Genomic DNA, 20,970 nt, shown 5'->3' on the forward strand with positions numbered 1-20,970 from the left:
CAGTCTTTACGGCCTGTTCAACATGGGCACCATTCAGCAAAGCGTCCTTTTCTCCACTCCGACCACTTCAGTACCTCTCGTGTTCATCCGGCATGATGCCTCTCGCACAACACTCAACTCAGTATATGAAGGACCATTCAATGTGATTTCCCGCTCTACTAAGTGTTTAGTAATCGACACAGCTCATAGCGAACAACTTGCTTCTAATGACAGACTCAAACCCGCATTCCTTTTGGACAGTAACTACAAGTCTTCTCCTGTTGTTAAGTGTGCTACTACTTTCAATACCACAACTGATCACCTCACTACCAGCGACAATCAAGAAATAGGCTCATCACTACAAACACGAATCAAAAATACCCAAGCTCGTTCAGGTCGAACTGTTCGGTTTCCTACCAAATACCCCTCCCTTGTCACTGCGGAGGGAGTACGTGGGAAGTAATCCCCTGGTGAGCTACTACTAAACAAACAGTATATTATTAAACGGTCTTACTTACTACTTTATGTAATATCTTATTTATTATTCTTTGTCCTTGTTCTTAACAGAAGTTCTTTTAAAATGGCAAGTAATGTGTAAGCTAGTGAAGAGTTTTAATTAAAACTGTACAAGTCAATGTGGAATTAAATATCCATAAAGATATTGTACTATAGCCCAACCCACTGCCTTTAATATATCCCCCGAAACTTTAACAATTCCAGCTGCCTTAAACTTCAGCCTTGCTGCATTTACCAGATACCACACATCCCCAATTATATTGGTACCTATACCTGCTTCCCTTACGTTGTTTGTACCAACGTGAAACAGTACCACTTTCTACTTTCCCCCCACCTTCTCTTCTACTTTCCTCAACATCTGCCTTAACCTAATTCCTGGATAACACTCTACCCTGGTTCTCTTTCCTCCACACTTTCCCCACATGTCTAACAATGGACCCCCATGATTAGAGCCTCAACCTACCCACCTCATTTGATCCCTTCCCCTCTTGGTCAGCCCTATCTTTCTCACTGCTGCAGAAGCTACTTCCTCCTCCCTTTTCGTCCTCCCAAAATCCTGTTCCAACTGTCTTTTCCTATCCTCTGCTCTACATTTCTCTTTCCTACCTTTTCCTTTCCTCCTATTTCCATACTTCTCAGCAGCAGTTCCCTGTTCCTCATTTACCCTCTGTTGTTCTACCTGCACTGACCGTACCGATTTCGCACAGACACCTGCCCTGCATTATAATCCTGAATAGTGCCCTTAGCCTGCAATCTCCTTCCCCCTAAAACATTAGACCATGTGTTCTACAATTCCCCCCTTTCCTTCCCATCCCTCTTCTACACCTACTATATCCTGTGCAAGGATTGAGGGAGACCTACTTTCCATCCTGTCCTCTAAGACAATCCTAATTATCTTCCTCGAACTCTGCAACTCCTCCATCGTACTCCTTAATGCCTGGCCACACTCACAGTTCCTACACTTGCACTCCTTAGTCATTCTTAACGGGATAATCAAAAGAATAGTAAAAATAAAAATGGAAGGAAATAAATATTGTCTATGATAGTACACAAAAGTCACACGACAATAAGGTAAATAATATAGGCTACTACTACACTACAATAATACTTAGTAGAGCTAAATTTTTATCGTACAACATCCTATCAGGATTACACTATTCTCAGCTGCAGTTAAGTCTACCCTAATTACTACAACAGAATTCTAGTAAGAGAGTTATTACAGATACTTCTAGTATGTAAAATAACGTTCATTACAACACAAATATTTCACAGTAATAGAATAAGCACACTCATTTCTAATAAGATACTACAAGACACTACAGTAATTTTAAACTGCGTTCAGACGCATCTTAATTAGAATAGGTTATTACTAAGCACAAACAAAAATGGATTTTACAATTTAAGTTTGAAATTCTCAAAGATTATCAACAAACCTAAATGCGTGGACCGATTATTATTAGTACTATTTTATCCTACTATGCTCTAATAGAAATGAAAACTGCCGTTTGGTTAAATGCTGAAGGAGCGAGAGGGCTACCGTACACAAAGATACACACGAATATATCAGGCAAGATAGTATCTAATATACCGTCTACACTACAGTTCTTAACTGAAATGCGGTTATGTTATTCTTACAGCTGGTGGATTACTATTATTTTCCCTTCTACGTGGGACGGTTAATAAAAGTGTCCTTAAATGATAAAAAATAAGAGGTTGATTACAATAATTTCTCTAAAAATCTTTTGTCGAATCTAGGCCAGGGACTTGAATTTCAATTATTGGGATATAGGAATAATTCAAGGTGCAAAGTACGATGTATGCTGTGAACTTGGAACTACAAATTATCGGAATACAGTAATCACCTGATTCTTGAGTTGTTTTTTACTCAGTTACCCTCTATTATTTAATCTCATCGGAATGCAGCCAACAATCGTCAACAATCCAAAGACTGTTGAGTAATTCTCCAGTGAAATACTGTGCATTCTCTTTAACTTCTGTTTTAATCGAAGTTTACATGCGTATTGTGTTATTTAATTGAATAAATTATTACCTTCGTGATAGTTTTAACGGATATCTATACGAAATACCATGTCTATTGGCTGCTCCAATGTAAAACCTGCAGATGTTAGAACTCCTTATGATAATCTGTCCTTGTACGTATTATACTAACGAACCTACAAATATTTAAATGTTAAAAAAGTTAATATTATTTCCTAAATTATTTCCTAAACCTAAATACGAAACAAAGTATATCTAGCTAGCCTACTTAACCTAGTAAACGTAATCTACTGAACACCAACTGAACTGCTTGATATAAAAATCAAATAAATATCAATACTATCAATTTCTACCACCAATATATAATTAGCACTGAATGGATCACACACAAACAAACTAAACTGTTAGGTTTTAACTATTTTATAACAACGATAATGAAAGAGCACTGCCGACCATTCACAAGCGCATCCAACAATGGAGACCTCTTAAGTCGTACTATGTGGAGTGTCGGATGGACATGTTCCAACCCTTCAAAAATCCGATTACTTCTGCGAGATGTGATCCCACGATTTTGTGACACTATCGTTGATTTTACGGTAAAGTGAATATTACTTCCGAATTTAGGGCATGTTAATAATTGATCATTCACACATGTTGCATTGAAATCTGTTCCAACCTGAATAGTCCCCTAGTTAGCTTAGCCCTTTCACAGGCTGTGGGAAGTATATATTTTCTTATGTCCATGGGAAGCCTTCTTACCACCTCTAGTATATTTTATAGTGCCTATGTTGTACAATCATGTCATATAGCAAGGTCACTCAGCTGAGGAGAAGGAATGTGCATGCTGGCTGCTATGCATTACTCTTATGGAATTAACTGTGAGGAGGGTTCTGCAGATGGCTTGTATACATTAGTCTTATGATATTAAATCTGTGGTACCATGCTAGTGCTAACTCGTGGTCTCACAATTTGCAACCTAGGACTTACTGTTCTTATGAGAATAGCTTGCGCAGAAGGCGTAAGATGGCTACTAACCCGAGATGGCGTACGCTGTTGTTTACGCTCCACTACAGTACATGACAAGAGAACAAGACATAATTGCACTTCCTGTGATATTCCGCACTGTGTAGATCCATGCTTTCGATAGTTTCGTGGAACTTCAGTCAAGCCTCCGTGGCTCAGGTGGCAGAGCGCCGGCTACTCACCTCTGAGTTCCGTGGTTAAAATACAGGTCACTCTATGTGAGATTTGTGCTGGATAAAGTGGATGTGGGAGAGGTTTTTCTCGGGGTGCTCCGGTTTTCCCTGTCATCTTTCAATCCAACAACACTCTCCAATTTCTAATATCATTTCATATCATCTGTCAGCCAGTAATCATTGCCTCAGTGGTGTACGGCAGGCTTCGAAAGCCCTCACATTTCCTACCATTATTGCTAGATCGGGGCTTCATTCATTACATTCCTGATCCGGTCGAATAAATGGAAACATACTGTAGATTTTAATTTTCAGTAAAGTTTTCGATGTCATTAATTGTCTATCCATAATTCTTTTTTGTTACGGAATATAATATACTAACTTGTTCACACTATACTCAACCTAACTCTAAAATATTTCAGTTTTCGATCAATTTAAATTTATTTCGGCAGCTTTTAAATAAAATCGATTATTTGAATTAGGTCCAGAATGTGCCATGGGAAGAATACATCGCACCAGATTATTGGGTAATAAAAATAAAAACTTGTGTTTAAAAAAGTACTCTTTATTTACTTTCTCATTCCCAGTCCAGAAAATATAAAATGATAATCTGTAACACTGCATCAAAAATGGCATGTGAAAGGGTTAGTGTAGCGTAGTTTAGCTTCGCTTAGCATAGTATAGTATTCCTCTGTGTATTTGTCATTCCATATACAGTACATAGATGGGATTATGAATAACTTTCTTCTAACTAACTAGCTTTCTACGTGTGTCGACCTGTACATAATGATTTGATATTGTGTGATGTAGCATAATACACGTATATATTCTTGCAATTAGTCTATTCTCCCCTATGGTTGGTATCCAGGACAGCGTGCATTGCTGATGTGTAGTGCTATCTCTTCTAGGACAACAGCAGCAGTTCCACGCGTTCGCATTCGGCCAGCGACCTTTCCTCTCCGGTCACTTCGGCACTCACCTTGATCCTTTGCAGAGGGCAGCAGACCCGCTGTCAGGTTCACTCAGCTTCCGAATGCCTGCCATGTCCAACTGCCAGAGTAAGTACCTTATCAAACTAAACTCACTACCAACTACAAGCTTTACGCCCAGATGCATCCTTTCAGCAAAGCATCGTTCACTCACTCGGATTGAACTCATAATTGCATTCGTAATTTGAGCAATTTTCCGCCAGTCATTATGTCGATCTGTTTCAATAGCATGATTATAGCCTCAATGGATACCGTCCCTGCTACGCTTACCTGTATGCCGCATCGTGCATAGACACATTGCGCTATGCTCAATGTGAAATAATCCATTCTTTCTTGATCGCTGTATAATCGGCTACGATGCGTTAAAAGTTTTGTGGCAATGCAAAATACTGTCGACTAAGAATACCTCTATCGTTTTGTTCCGTTACTGGGTCTCTCGGTAAAAAAAAAAAAAAAATCGTATGCATTTGAATTAATTTAGTGTGTTGCATGATGCAGGATTTTTTTCCAATTATAGCAACAATCCTTCTGAAGCAAAGTAAAATGCAACTTATAAGCTTTACAGTCTGTCGAACACACTAGTTCAAAACTTAAAATAACACTATATCACACATGTATGAAAATTACACACTGTTAAGCAAGGAATGACATGTTTCGTTCTACAAGAATAAACTCAGATTCTATCAAAACATTTTATATCACGCGCATATATATGAACGATATTATTTACGTCACGTTACTGAAAAAGTATTTGTAAAAATAATTCGGTATCTCCCGCCATTGTCATTGTATCAGCTGCTGATGTTAGCCAATCAGATCGCTTCGCAAGTGAATTCGAACGGGTTTTGCAAGGCTGCCGTCTTCTTCGATATAAACTATGACAACACACAATACAGTTCCTACATATAACTTAATGATGTATTACTTCTAAAGAAAGAATTTATAAATTGTAGGCCTACTGAAGTTTCCTTGACTGTGATGATGTTTGATATAGCATGCTATTTGTTATTTCATGAAGAGAACCATAGCCTAGGCTAAGATCAGATTTTGTTGAGGATATTCCTTCTATTACTCAGTCTTGTAAGTAGAAAAAGCAAAACTTTGGTGCTATTCACAATTATTATTATTATTATTATTATTATTATTATTATTATTATTATTATTATTATTATTTTGATAAGAGTATGGAAATATGAATCCAGTAACCATAAGTATCTAGGCAAATTAAAGCTGTCTATGAGTTTAAAATATTTAAACAAAACCTCTTGTAAATAGTGAAAGCAACACTTCGGTACTATTCTATTATCAATTTCGTGATAATAGTATGGAAACGTAGATCTAGTATCCATAAAATTTCGGCAGATTAACGCTGTGTATGAGTTTTAAAATATTTTTAGAGCTATTTACAATCATCATGATGATAAGGGAATGAAAATGTAGATCCAGTAACCATAAAAGTATCTCGGCAGATTAACGCTAGTTAGAAAGAGGTCTTGTAAATAGTGAAAACACCTTGGTGCTAATGACAATAATTATGCTGATGAGAGTATGGAAATATGGTTCATGAAACAATAAACATCGGGGCAGATAAACACTAGCTATGAGTGTAAAAGGTTTAAACAATAGGATAGGATGTCGCTATTTCAATCATTTCAGACTTAAGTGAACGGAAATGCATGTAAAAATAATTTTTCTGTGACAGCAAAATACTCTGTAGTTTCAGGCAATAAATGATGCAACACACAGCGCAAAAGATCATTTTATTTACTGGCAAAAATATAAAATACACACGTATTGCAAAAGCTCACTTGTAAAATATTGTGGGGTAAATAGGATCACAGGTGGGCCTACTTGGATCACCCAGTTTCCAGCATAACGAGTAGAAGGAAATACTGCCAACACTCCCTTTCTCATCCGTAGTGGTCAGTGGGTCAGCCGAGTGTTACTAGCGACTGCCAAGCACGTGTTTGCGGCCCCCGATTGATAAGATAGTGCACGAGATGCAGGCGTGAAATACGTTCAGCCGTTATATCTGTGTCGAAACATAAATATGGCATCAGTAATATTTTTCCTGCATTACATCAAGCAGTGAGAGTTTTGCATTAATTATGCCGTTCTGTTGCGTTCTGGATTGTAGATCGGGATACTTCTTACTGACAGGAACAGCTGGTAGGTAGATAAATACCACATCGGTGTGTAGAGATAAGCAGGTGACCCGATGTGTACAGGAGGTCAAACTACAACTTTAAAACTTATCAGTCTTTCAGAGCACTAAACACATAACACAAAAATATGTTTATAAAAACCGGTCTAGAAAGCTCAGAATAACGACCGAGAGGATTCGTCATGCTGACAACACGACTCCTCATAATATGCAGCCCGAGCCATGGTCCTTCGGGGCCAGTGCACCATCGGGTTTTACATCTGTAAAAATATCACACTAATAAACGGGCGTGTTATAGTGTTATATGTGTTTTAATTAGGGATTGGGCATTTCTCAGTACGTCAAAATAAAATAATTTCATTGCTTAAAGAGTCGAATCTTCTTCAGAGAAAAGAAATTCCAGAGAGACTTTCAAGCTTAGAAGTACCCTAAACTTGCTCCCAATTTTTCAAAAGTAGCGGTCACTGATTGGTGATTATTTTATTTTTATTCAGTTCTTTGTGTAATCTCTTGACTGTTTTCTTGAATTTAAATAAACAAGCTCCTTTAAAATTGTTTTCCAGTTTAGCAAGCAATATTTCCGTAAAGTAAAGAACAAAACTAGTTAGTGGACCTTCCTTAATTTCATTGGCAACTTTTAGCGTATTTTCACGAGACTGTGCATGGCAAATGGATCGGAAGGAATGGGGGAGCTTATTGTGACAGACTGGATCAAGAGGTACAACCACTTGCTTATGGACAAGGTGTATACTTCTTACTGACAGGGGCATCCGGTAGGTACATAAATATCACACCAGCGTGTAGAGATAAGGAAGTGACCCGATGATCACCTTGCTACCTTAAACTTAAAGACGGGTTTGTTCTCTAGAATTCTACAAAATTTTTACAGGAGGTCAAACCACACCTTTAAAGCTTTTCAAGCTGTCGAAACACTAATTATAACACATTTAAAACTATAATATACCTGTTTATTAGTGTGTTTCGTCAATTCATCTATCCATTTATTCATTCATTCATTTAAATCCTATTGTCTATTGTAAGCTAAGGATGACACTGTTCAGACTAGTGACACAAATAAATACTTGCACCAACACGAAGTAATAGGTGTAAGATATATGTTGTCCTAGACTATATACCAATGTTAACGTCTAGGACAAAAATAAAAATAAAAAAATTAAAAATAAACAATCTTAGAAACTACAGTTTATAGATCGGGTGTAATTAGTGAGTAGGCGTAATTGTAATATTTAAGATGGTAATTGGTAAATGAATTGTAACCAAACTATGCATGTATTGGATTGCAATACATTATTACTCTCTCCCCAGATCTGGCGATCCAGAACTAGGGGATGGGAGTATTCTATTCTATTACTGTGTTATTATTAAAGGTATGTCATAACTTATGTTTTACAATAACTGTTTCGAGAACAAAAAAGGCTGTATTAAGTTAACTGAGTCGATGCTTTTTTCTTAATAAATTAATTCAAGCTGCAGCGACACCAAGACAGCTGATTCAACAGTGCCACGCCTGACTTCTGGTTACCCTGGACACCAATACTGTTAAAACAGAAGCTTATAATATACATTTATTAGGAACGTAAACGTATCTTGAAGTAGAGTACCTTGTTCGAAAAGTTTTTCGCAGGCTTTCGGTGAAAATCGTGGATGGTGGAAAATGTAGATTAGTTAAAACTTCCCTTCCCGGTTCGTGAAGTATACGTTATAGATGCAATATGGCGGCGGCTCCGACGAACTCACAAGCTGCCGGGCTGAGTGGCTCAGACGGTTGAGGCGCTGGCCTTCTGGCCCCAACTTGGCAGGTTCGATCCTGGCTCAGTACGGCGGTATTTGAAGGTACTCGAAAACGTCAGCCTCGTGTCGATAGATTTACTGACACGTAAAAGAACTCCTGCGGGACTAAATTCCGGCACTTCGGCGTCTCCGAAAATCATAAAAGAGTAGTTAGTGGGACGTAAAGCAAATAACATTATTAACTCTCAAGCTTGCCAAATTCGTCATTATAGAGCTAAAAACTACTGATCTGGACCAGATCATTAGTCTGGGAAGGATACGTCCGGCTAGTGACAAGACCTTTGGACTGGATAAGTTAGGTCGGGCTTGTGAGAAGACTATTGGACTGGACAGGTTAGGTCGGGCTTGTGACAAGACCATTGGACTGGATAGGTTAGGTCGGGCTTGTGACAAGACTATTGGACGGGATAGGTTAGGTCGGGCTTGTGACAAGACCATTGGACTGGATAGGTTAGGTCGGGATTGTGACAAGACCATTGGACTGGATAGGTTAGGTCGGGCTTGTGAGAAGACTATTGGACTGGATAGGTTAGGTCGGGCTTGTGAGAAGACAATTGGGCTGGGGGTGTAAACCCCCTAGGCTAGGGTCGCAAAGTGACCAAAAAGTCTCTATCATCTCCTTGAGTCCTGCTAAAATGTGACAAAAAGCAAGGTGACGGACGAACGCCATGACAATTTGAAACTAGGCATTTTTCTTATTTTCAACGAAGGTGGCAAACTTGCGGGAACACTTCTGGTTATGAAAGTATTTAGGGATACGGTAATGTTGTAATGGAGAGGGCATATACTGTAAGCCTCTGGTAAGACCATAATTAGAGTACGGTTCCAGTGTATGGATTTGAGAACTGAAAACCATTCAGAGAAAAGTAGCTCGATTTGCTCTGGGTGATTTCCCACAAAACAGTAGCGTTACGGAAATGCTGCAAATTTCGGGCTGGGAAGACTTGGTAGAAAGGAGACGAGTTGTTCGACTAAGTGGTATGTTCCGAGCCATGAGTGGAGAAATAGCATGGAACAACATTAGCAGACGAATAAGTCTGAATTGTGTTTTTAAAAGTAGGAGAGATCACAATATGAAGATTAAGTTGGCATTCAAGAGGACGAATTGGGGATAAATATTAGTTTATAGGAAGAGGAGTTAGGGACTGGAAAAATTTATCAAGGGAGATGTTTGATGAATTTCCAAATTCTTTGAAATTATTTAAGAAAAATCTAGGTATACAACTGAATGAGTATCTGCCACCAGTGCGGCAGCCCTAAATGCAGATCAGTGGTGATTGATTGATTGATTGATTGATTGATTGATTGATTGATTGATTGATTGATTGATTGATTGATTGATTGATTGATTGATTGATTGATTGATTGATTGATTGATTGATTGATTGATTGATTGATTGATTGATTGATTAGTTCTATAGGAAAGACAGCTGACCCAAGCCAACCAATCGCAACATAGAAATAGTCGCAAATATCAGATTAACGCAGTCTTATTTTCATTTCTTCAAGACAAGAAAAAGTAATTCTAGGGGAAGTTTAGTGGGTTCCTGGCAAGCATCAAGGAAGGATCGATCGTCTCTGTTACTCCAGGTATCTTAAAACATTACTTTTCTGTGATTCCAACATCCGAATAAGTACCGAAATACCACCTTCGATTGTTCCTTCTTGTTCAGAAAGTTCGTGAATTCGGTAGTTAGGTGTTTAAAGTGTAGTACAGTGTTGTGTTCGGTTAAATACAACAACAGCTGACTGTGGAATGTGGTAGCCTGTAAGTCTTAGTAGCATAACCTGACGTAAGTGGGTGGTTTCTACTCATCTATCCTTTTTTTCTTCTGTAACGTTAGACAACTTCTGACGAAATTAAATAATATATTAAGGCGGGACCAAACTCTTTGGGGGCCCAAAAATGTCATTTTCAGTTTATTTTCTATTAACTGTGAAATATCCTTTTCGAATCAGTTTTGGAATTTTGTCGATATCTATAGTACTTTCCACATTATAACATAGCGAGTGTAGGGTCGTCACTCACGTTAGCCATTTAAATTCCAGAAGCTTTCCAACACGTTGTTTTCTATAAAATGTATTTTTCAAATATTTTCCCCTGATAACTGCCGGAATTTGCAAAATGAAAATGAAAATCCACAGCCTGTTTCCGGTTTCAACTGAGTCAGGAATGGAATGAACGTAGCATCCATCTAGCGGCGAGGATAGGAACTGTGCCGGTTGCCGTAGCCTGTCGCACACCTCTGGAGCAATTAATAACTGACAGATGAAATTATATTGAGAATTGTTGCTGGAATGAAAGATGACAGGGAAAACCGGAGGACCCGAAGGAAAACCTGTCCCGCCTCCGCTTTGTCCAGTACAAATCTCACATGGAGTGACCGGGATTTGAACCACGGAACCCGGCGGTGGAAGGCCAGCGCGCTGCCGCCTGAGTCACGGAGGCTCCAGTTTTCAAGGTACTCACTTAAAATGTTGTACTCTTCTGCAGTGTGCAGGGACGATCAACCCGTAGTTGAACTGAAGCTGTGTCTTCCAAAGTTTAAAAATTAAACATATACACTTTTGGTGGAAAATTGATCTATATATTTGTGCTTAAAAACAACTCTATAAAAATATTAATACTTCAGATAATTCATTTATTCTACTAGGGTTTGTAGATACAATAATAACTGAAAAATATTGATATTTATAAATGTTTTAAGAAAAACGGCAATTGTGTGCACATTATACAGCCACGATTTTAAATACCTGATTTTCTGTAATGACATGCATTACGTGACATTTACACATATGGCCATATTGGGAAAGAATTTAATGTTTTCCTCATAAAATTTCATTTTATTCACCCTTTCTGCTGCTGAGAAAGAAAATGTGTCAATATGAGTCGCTAAAGGTGCAGTTTAAGAACTCTCTCAAAGCAATTGTGTGTCATAATTTATCGTGCTGATTGACCGAAAAGCGTTAGATTTAACTCAGTATAAAGCCGGTTCGGTGCTGTAGCGATAGTAACAACGAGTGGGAGAGGCAATATGTGTTCATTAGATATGTGCATATAATTTTCAACGACTGAGGATACCTAACAGCGTGCTAGAAATACAGCGTGCTAGAAATACAGTTTATGATGTGAAGCCCCTATCTCCCTAAAACAAACCAACACTCGAATTATCACATAACACGATGGCTCCCCTTCTCCCCTTCCTACCCCTTTCCCGGAATTGCAGTGAATATGCTTGCCATAAATCGCCACCCCCATTGTGTAGGCATTCGGATTGATATTCGCTATTCATGACGAGAGAAAATCTACCCCCTCTCCTCAGTTATTTATCAGTTACAGTGTCACTGGGTGTCATACAACCGATTCCGGAATGCGGGACCTAGACCCGGTCACGTGGATATGCGATGTGCCATGCTATACGCTGTACAGTCTCAAATACCCACATCAGATTGCTAGTGTGCTTTTTTAATACTGCAGCTTAAAGAGGCATGTGTTCACTCAGGACCGAATCAGCTCCTTCTTAGGACCTTCGGGGCGAAATAAATATGAGTCCCACTATTCCATTTCCTATAGTTTAATAATAATAATAATAATAATAATAATAATAATAATAATAATAATAATAATAATAATAATAATATATAAGAAAATGTGCCAATATATAATAATAATAATAATATAATATACAATATATTATTATTATTATTATTATTATTATTATTATTATTATTATTATTATTATTATTATTTTACGAAGTTCAATCTTATTGCTTAGAAATCATTGCTAGGCTATGTGCTATAACTCTTGTACTTCATCGACATTATAAGAATAATGTAATCAAAACAATTATCATTTTAATCATAAAATATACATTTCATTATCTAGTTATGGTGTGACCATTGTGGTATTATTATTATTATTATTATTATTATTATTATTATTATTATTATTATTATTATTATTATTATTATTATTGTAGTTGTTGAAACGTTTTCCATTGACCTTGAAAATGTTAATTCTGCAGGCATACTTAATGAATAGAAGTTAGAAATACATAAAATAGGAATAAAAACGTATTTTTCCTTTTGAATGCTGAATGAATATCAGTATAATATTTATGTATTTATTTACAAAAACTGCCCTTACTTGAAAATTCCCACAATGGACACACCATAACTAGACAATGAAATGTATAATTTAAGATTAAAATGATAATTGTTTTGATTACATTATTCTTATAATGTCGATGAAGTACAAGAGTTATAGCACATAGCAATAAATTCTAAGCAATTAAATTGAACTTCGTAAAAACTAACAAAGATATAGTTTGCAGTTCTGGAACTCTAATTTAAACTGCTTCCCAGAAATTAACTATGAATCGAGGAATAGTCCCTCGAGTTTCAACCATTAATTATATAAATGTGCTGTGTTTCAATCAAAATTTTTAATAATGCATGTACGGTTCATCGATATTTATTTCCCTATCAACGTCTTCTGTTTGGTGTATGGCGCTTGTTATATATCTCGCATCATCTGATTCCTAGTAGACTGTGATTCAATTCTCCTACTGCTACCGTTACCGTCAGCATTACTGTAAATTGAAAATGCGTTCGGAACTGCACATGATTATTCAAAACTGAATTATAGAATATTTGTGAAATTACAGTTGGCCTCCACTATTTGAATAAAACGTCCTTAATACACGTTTATTTTAGTGTCAGGCCAGACATAAGGGAACCGGGGAGTGTAAAACGATAGAAAAATATAACTCCCGGTGTTCAGTTACATATCTCAGAAACTAAAAGAGGTATTTCCTTGAATGTTCTTTAGACATATTCAGAATACATTCATCATTATTTGGATAGAATATAAAGCGTCTATATTCAATATTTTGTGTCAAAAAGAACATTATAAATGTAATGAAATGGCGTATGGCTTTTAGTGCCGGGAGTGTTCGAGGACATGTTCGGCTCGCTGGGTGCAGGTCCTTTGATTTGACTCCCGTAGGTGACCTGCGCATCATGATGAGGATGAAATGATGGTGGAGACGTCACATACACCCAGCCCTCGTGCCAGTGAAATTAACCAATGACGGTTAAAATTCCCGACCCCGTCGGGAATCAAACACGGGATCCCTGCGACCAAAGGCCAGCACGCTAAACATTTGGCCATAGAGCCGGACAGAACATTATAAAAATAATATATTTAAACAATTGTTTAAAAAATCCCTTACCTTTTTTGAGAAGATACTTAGACCAGACCCAAGAAACTTTACATGCATAATATTTAAACCATTTTCGAGCTGCTAAGGTAGAATTATTGTCCTCTTGTCTACAGGAGTTGAGAATTCCTTTTTTGAAAATTAAAATTTTATGTAAACTTTTCAGTGCTCCTCAAGCTGACCTGCATGAACTAATCAAGATATCTGATTAAATTCTGTTCCAAGAGCAGATATATGTAGTGTCTAAGAGACTACTAATTTTAGAATACATTGATGTGATAGTTTATGGGAAAAAGGTACGGAAAATCCAAAAAAAAAAATTGACTGGTAGCTGGCATCTGATGATATTCAGCGTGCAGAGTTATGTTTAAATCTATTATTTTTTTGCCTCAAATATAACTTCAGCACAATAATTAATACACCAAATTTTTCAGAAAAGATTAGAAATTTGTTTAAGCTCAAAAATCAAAATTGACATTTTTGAGCCTATCACACTTCCCGGTTCAATATCTGTAAATTGAAACAGTCCTTTCATAGTATTTGAACGATTGGCATTACAATATTTAATTAACTGGTTGACACATATTAGGGCTTCACTGTGTCTTGGAAATAGTACCTCAACTTCTTCTTCTGTCACAGGTATTTTACTGCATCGACATTGTGTTCATCATTTTCAGTGCCACTTCGGCGGGAATTGAAATGTGAGTCCCCCTGTATCTTTCCAGGCGAGTTGAATATGTCCTTGGACACTCTCGGCACTAAAACCCATGCGGTAGATAAATACTGCGGCACTTAGAATTATTATTTTCTTTCTTTCTTTCTTTCTTTCTTTCTTTCTTTCTTTCTTTCTTTCTTTCTTTCTTTCTTTCTTTCTTTCTTTATCCGTGTAGCCTCCGGGGTTGGCTTTTTCCTCGGACTCGGCGGTGGATCCCACATCTACCGCCTCAAAGGCAGCGTTCTGGAACATGAGACATTGGGTAGGGGTGATACAACTGCGGAGAAAGATCAGTACTGCTCCCAGGCGGTCTCACCTGATATGCTGAGCAGAAGCCTGGTGGGGGTCGGGAAGATTGGAAGGGATAGACAAGGAAGAGGGAAGGAAGTGGCCGCGGCCTTAAGTTAGGTACCGTCCCGGCATTTGCCTGGAGAAGTTGGAAACCACGGAAAACTGCTTTGAGTTTGGCTGAGGTTGAAATTGAAACCCCTCTGTTCAGTCGTCCTCCCGAGGCTTAGTGGATCCCGTTACAGCCCTCCTACCACTTTTCAAATGTTGTGGCAGAACCGGGAATCGAACCCAGGCCTCTGGGGGTAGCAGCTAATCGCACTAACCATTACACCATAGAGAGAATTATTTCCATTCCTTAATCTAGGACTGAGAGCCCTTTGCTATAAACTGCAAGTTCCGTTAAGTATCATATGAGACGAAATTTTCAACAACTACCGTTACAGTGGTCAAGTTACACAGCTAGAAAGTTTATAAAACAAAAAGTGTTGTCGAGACAAATGTTAGAAAGGGGGTCGACCTACAGAGTAAATGTAAAAATGTGTACTCATCCCGTGGTAGTGCGGCTCTTTTCAGGCACACTTCCACTAGAGGTGAGCTTGATGCACCTATTAGCCACATTACCAGCCTTTCTGCCATTATCAGATTTATGGCAGTACCTGGAATTGAACCCGAGTCACCTAGCACGGTAGCTAATACTGCTAACTGTTACTCTATGGAGACGGACACCGAGTAAATTACGATTACAAAGGAAAATTTATAGACATGATAATATAGCTTTGGCGCTTTTCCTATGTCAAGAAAAAGGTGAAATTCTTTACGTTTCGCAGAGAACTATGCTCCGCGTTTTCAGAAGAAAATCTCGTGTGTTTACGCGTAAGACTTCCCTGATAATAACGGTCTATTCACGGCCGACTGGATCCCTCTCTGCGCTCCTAGCTAGAGCGACGCATCAAGTCGGCCGTGGTCTATTGTAAGTGCTACTCTCGTTCGTCACCAGATGGCTCCCATAAAAATGTGGCCAATTAAAACAAGTAATCATGTTATGGTCCGCCTCTGTGGTGTAGTGGTGACCGTGATTAACTGCCATCCCCGGAGGCCCGAATTCTATTCCCAGCTCTGCCACGAAATTTGAAAAGTGGTACGAGAACTGGAACGGGGTCCACTCAGCCTCGGGAGGTCAACTGAGTAGAGGGTGGTTCGATTCCCAAATCAGCCATCCTGGAAGTGATTTTCTGTTGTTTCCCACTTCTCCTCCGAGAAAATGCTGGAATGGTACCTAATTTAAGGCCACGCCCGATTCCTTCCCTCTTTCTTGTCTATCCCTTCCAATCTTCCCTTTCCCCCACAAGGCCCCTGTTCAGTATAGCAGGCGAGGCTGCCTGGTCAAGGTACTGGTCCTCCTCCCCAGTTGTATACCCCAACCCAAATTCTCACAATCCAGGACACGGCCTTGGAGGCTGTAGAGGTGGGATCCCTCACTGAGTCCGAGGGAAAAACCAACCCTGGAGGGTAAACAGATTAAGAAGAAGAAGAAACATGTTTCGAAGGAGGTTGACTTCACATATTCACATAGCTTTCTGTATTCTCACCCATTTTTAAGTCCCAAGTAATTCCAATGCTGGATGTCAAGGTGATATTAAAAATAATTTTAAAAGTACAATTTACTTCTTCCAACCCGCACGCTTTTCCATGGTGTTATAAAGTGATTTCTGCTTTAAGCGTGTCTAGAATCTTATATGAAATTTTACCTTATGAAAGATGCTGGCAGTGTCATCCTTCATAATGAGGGACTTCATAAACACCATTAGGATGTTCTGCACATAAATAGGGAGAGTTATGACTGTTCACACGACCATTAAGATAAAACAAGGCCTCATACGAAATGAACACAGGCTGTAGGTGGAATAAACGACCATTTAATGATGCAAGATAGCACTCACAATATCTCACTCTTGTGGCTGGATCAGCAGGTTTTAAACAATGGGCCCGTGTAAACCTGTACGGTTTGATGTGTAACAGCTGTTTGGTCTGTGCGCAGAAGAAACCGAAACCCTCACTTGTGCTTATTTTGTAAGCGATTTATTCGGTGACCGTTTACGATTCGCACCAATGTCATCTAGATTTTCCTCTGTTAAAACTGTTCTTATACGCGCATGTTTTTTTTTTTTTTTTTAATTGAGCGCTGAGCCTGTAGCTTCAAAATGTATTTGTAATTACGAGAATCTGTGCTCATGAAGGTGGCACTTCACCAGGAAATTGCTGAAGAAATGCATTAGGTCCCCATCGAGCGGACTAGTACTTAAATAGTTTTTACATACGAAAATACGGTGTTTCAGTGGTAGACTGACTGTCTTACCATGTTAAGGGCTGAGATTCAGACTGGCTGTTGATGCTAGGTCAAATACGTGCACTCTCCTTGCAAGGTCAAGAACTATGCGCGCGCCTCCCATACAGCTCCTTAGGTCCCGGAGAGTAATAATGCCGCTGGACGGTCTGGGTTTATAAGAGAAACCCTGTAAAAAATTGAAACATTTCAAAGTAACAGCTTCCAATACGGGTACGTAATGATATTTATATCATGTAGTGGTATTTACTCAGTATCTCAGCAGTTTCCCTACCTTCTCAGCTATAAATTAGATTGATATGTTTGTCAGTGAAGGTTTTTTCTTTCTCTGGGATGTGCTCAGGAACAGACGTAGAAGTAACTGCTTCATCAACAGAAGTGTCGTATATTTGAGATAAGAAAAGTGGACTACAAAATCAATAAGGAGGCTCCAAAATGTGTTATGCTGCCTTCCACGGAGTTAACATGACGGGAGGACTCTAATAGCCGATTAAGCCTAAGGAAGAGCTGGCCCTGGCAGGGCCCGGCGCGCACACACAGAGAGACCACAACTCGGGGCCAATATCGGCCGGTATCTGATCCAGCAAGCTCTACGCGCTCACAAGAGTTTTTATTAATGTCACGACGAAGCGCAGAGCTGATTATTAATTAATTTTTGGGTCGCCCTCAGGGGGAACCTATTCATCTCTGTAACGTTCAGAAGCTGCTCAACGATTTCTGTTTTCATCCCTTAGCCCTTATATTAAAAGCCGGCCCGCTTTGAAGTCTGCTCAAGCTGCCTTCCCGACACCCAAAAAATTTCCCATATCATCTCTATCTCTCTCATTTCATAGCCGTCCCTGTTACGGGATATTTAATAACTAGAAAAACCGTGGTGCTCGAGGGGAGCGTGTGGCTACCGGGACCTCAGTTCGATCCTTGTCTTCTAGTATCCTAGAGATATGAGAATAACTGGAAAACACTTCCGAGTGATTGCCCCATGCTCACTAAATGGACAAGAACGCATCCATTTGTCAATCATATTCTTCACAGACCCACGCAATAATAATAATAATAATAATAATAATAATAATAATAATAATAATAATAATAATAATAATAATAATAATAATATACTTCTGCTTTCGTTATAGATTTTTTATTTTAAATAATGTTGAACACATTTCTTAGTAGACTAAGTAGGGATCTCCATATTACGAAAAACGTAAAATTAAGCAGTTTCCCCAATTGTGCCTAAATCTGAAGAGCAAAAGGGCCCGGAAGGTTTCAAATTGTGAGTCTTCGATAGCTCTATCAAACTAAATAACACATTTCGAAAATCACTTCTGGCCTAACTGCAGTTCAGGTAAAAAAAAACTAAAATTGCTTGTTTCTTTATTCGTTTTCTTTTTTATTCAACTCCTAGCCAAATTAAATTATTTACATCATTCTTTCTGTAATGTGTTCCTTGGTTCAATATTCTCCGGCGTTGTTATATTTTTGAAAAAAATATCCACACCTAATGTTGTTACAAGGGCTTCAGTGAAACTCTGCATTGACTCACATTAGCGTCCGTAGGGGTAGAAACAGGCAAACTTCTGATCTAAGAAAAGGATTGTATTTTTTGGAATAAATAAAGAATATATTCTCATACTTTATTACATTTTATTCATCAAAAATTCGTAGCTCACCTCCATAGGGTGTTTCCGACATTGAGTTGCTTTCCTGAACGGTTTTTTTTCTTAGCTAGGATAATTCCAGTTTCCTGAAATTTGTGATACAAATTATGGTCTATTTTACGACTTGGAACGTCTACTCCCGAGAATCTTCCTTGACATCGTCTTTGAACTTCACGAGCTGAGTATAATAATAATGGCGTATGGCCTCCGGAGAGGCCTGGTGCGTCTTTTTTCTCGAAGACGGCCTATTAGGCGACCTCCATATCTGTGAAGATGAGGGCCCTACGTAGGATGATTTCTAATGCTGAATACGCCACACACACCCAGCCCCCGAGCCATTGGAATTAACCAATTAAGGCTAAATTCCCTGACTCGGCCTGGAATCGAACCCGGGACCCTCTGGACCAAAGGCTAGCACGCTAACCATTTAGCTATGGAGCCGGACACGAGCTGAGTTAACACATCTGAATCATAGCTACATAAAGAAATGGTATGCATCGAAATTACAAGACCCATATATATTCATAAGAACATCAGTACACATACTATGTGTGATCACAAGGATCTTGAATTTTACAAAAACACTCATAAACGTAATGTTACAATTTGGAAAAAAATATATAAAAATCATCCGTATGCACAAATAAATAACTGTTTGGACTCTACGGAACGAAAATTCAACAAATTCATACGGGATTATCACACAAACTGGACTAGACGAACAATTATGAAATATCAGCAAATGAACGCGTGATTCGCTACGGTATTGTACATTGTATACGGATATCGAAATAAATTACTGCACATGCAGTGAATAAGACTTTTTTAAATTGCATGCTCTTAGCGTTATCCAGAAACAGCAGGGCGAGGTTTCCATACGTTGTTTTCAATGTAAAGTGCGAGTTGCGAAGTTGTAATGATAACGGCAGGCTCACTTTCCTACTGCAATTCACAATCGAATAGGGAATATCTTATTGCCATGGCAGGCCCCATTACCTACTGTGCGGTCACAATCGATTTGGGGATATTTCGTTACAATGGCAGGCCCCCTTCCCTACTTCCAGACAGATTACAGTTGAGGAGTTTTCATTAAAATAGTAGGTACCTTCCCTACTGCCAGTCAAATTTGAGTTGTGTTGTTATCATTATAATGCCAGGCCCCTTTTCTTAATATAAGTCACACCGAGTTGGCGAGTTTCCATTATACTGTAATAGCAGGCCATTTTACCTAATGCCAGTCACATTTTAGATGGGTAAATTTGTTTATAACGGCGCTCACACCTGCCTACTCCCAATCACAATCGGTTAGGGAAGTTTTGAACAAAATTGCATGCTCCCTTGACTTCTTCCAGTCAAATTGAGAAGGGAATACTTCATTACAACGGTAGTTCCCCCTTACTAATGCCAGTTACACAGGAGTTACACATTCCTATTCCTACTGCCAGTCAAAGTCGATGTGGAGAGTAATGATTACAATAGCAGACGCCCTCCTGCTGAGAGTCACTATTGATTTGTAAAATATTAATTATAACGGCAGACACACATCGCTACATCGCTATAAATCGACTACAATGAATGTATATAGATCGACATACGAAGTATATGCACGTTTACAATATTGCAAACCTTCATTTACATATTAACTGCTGCTAAACGATAGTTCATCTCGACAAACGGATTGTACCATAAGACGCCTCGTTTAGCGGTCTAAATGGTTTGTCTTATGATATTTTCTCCTATCTCATCTATTTATGGGTAAGATTTAAACAACTTTGAATGGGGTGAAATTTGGGTTATATTTTGGATACATATGCGGCAACTACAAACATAGAATTTGGCTCACATATGGATACTGGGTGGGCCAATGTTAGTGTAGAATTAGACGATTGTATCTTTCTTATAAGTGACTCAAACTATGAATTATACGTGTACAAAGTGCAAAATATACGTACAATCGAGAAATAGAGACAAATCCAACGTATGAGGAAGAGAGATACAACAAAACGTCATAGCATCAAAGTTGTAGGTCACGTATGGATACTGGATGGGCCAATGTTCGTGTAGAATTGAACGGAGATTGGGCCATTC

The 20,970-nt window shown here is 38.6% G+C and overlaps 1 protein-coding gene across 1 annotated transcript in view; it reads left to right on the forward strand.

Moving 5' to 3' along the window:
• LOC136857255 (runt-related transcription factor 1-like) overlaps positions 1–20,970 on the forward strand; it is a 479,280-nt gene that overhangs the window by 337,347 nt on the left and 120,963 nt on the right. The window contains exon 3 of the mRNA XM_067135756.2: positions 4,595–4,744. Within this exon, the coding sequence (XP_066991857.1) occupies positions 4,595–4,744 (150 nt within the window). The remainder of the gene's footprint in view (positions 1–4,594; positions 4,745–20,970) is intronic.

This window comes from Anabrus simplex, chromosome 1 (assembly GCF_040414725.1).
Source record: "Anabrus simplex isolate iqAnaSimp1 chromosome 1, ASM4041472v1, whole genome shotgun sequence".
NCBI classification, from domain to species: Eukaryota; Metazoa; Arthropoda; class Insecta; order Orthoptera; family Tettigoniidae; genus Anabrus; species Anabrus simplex.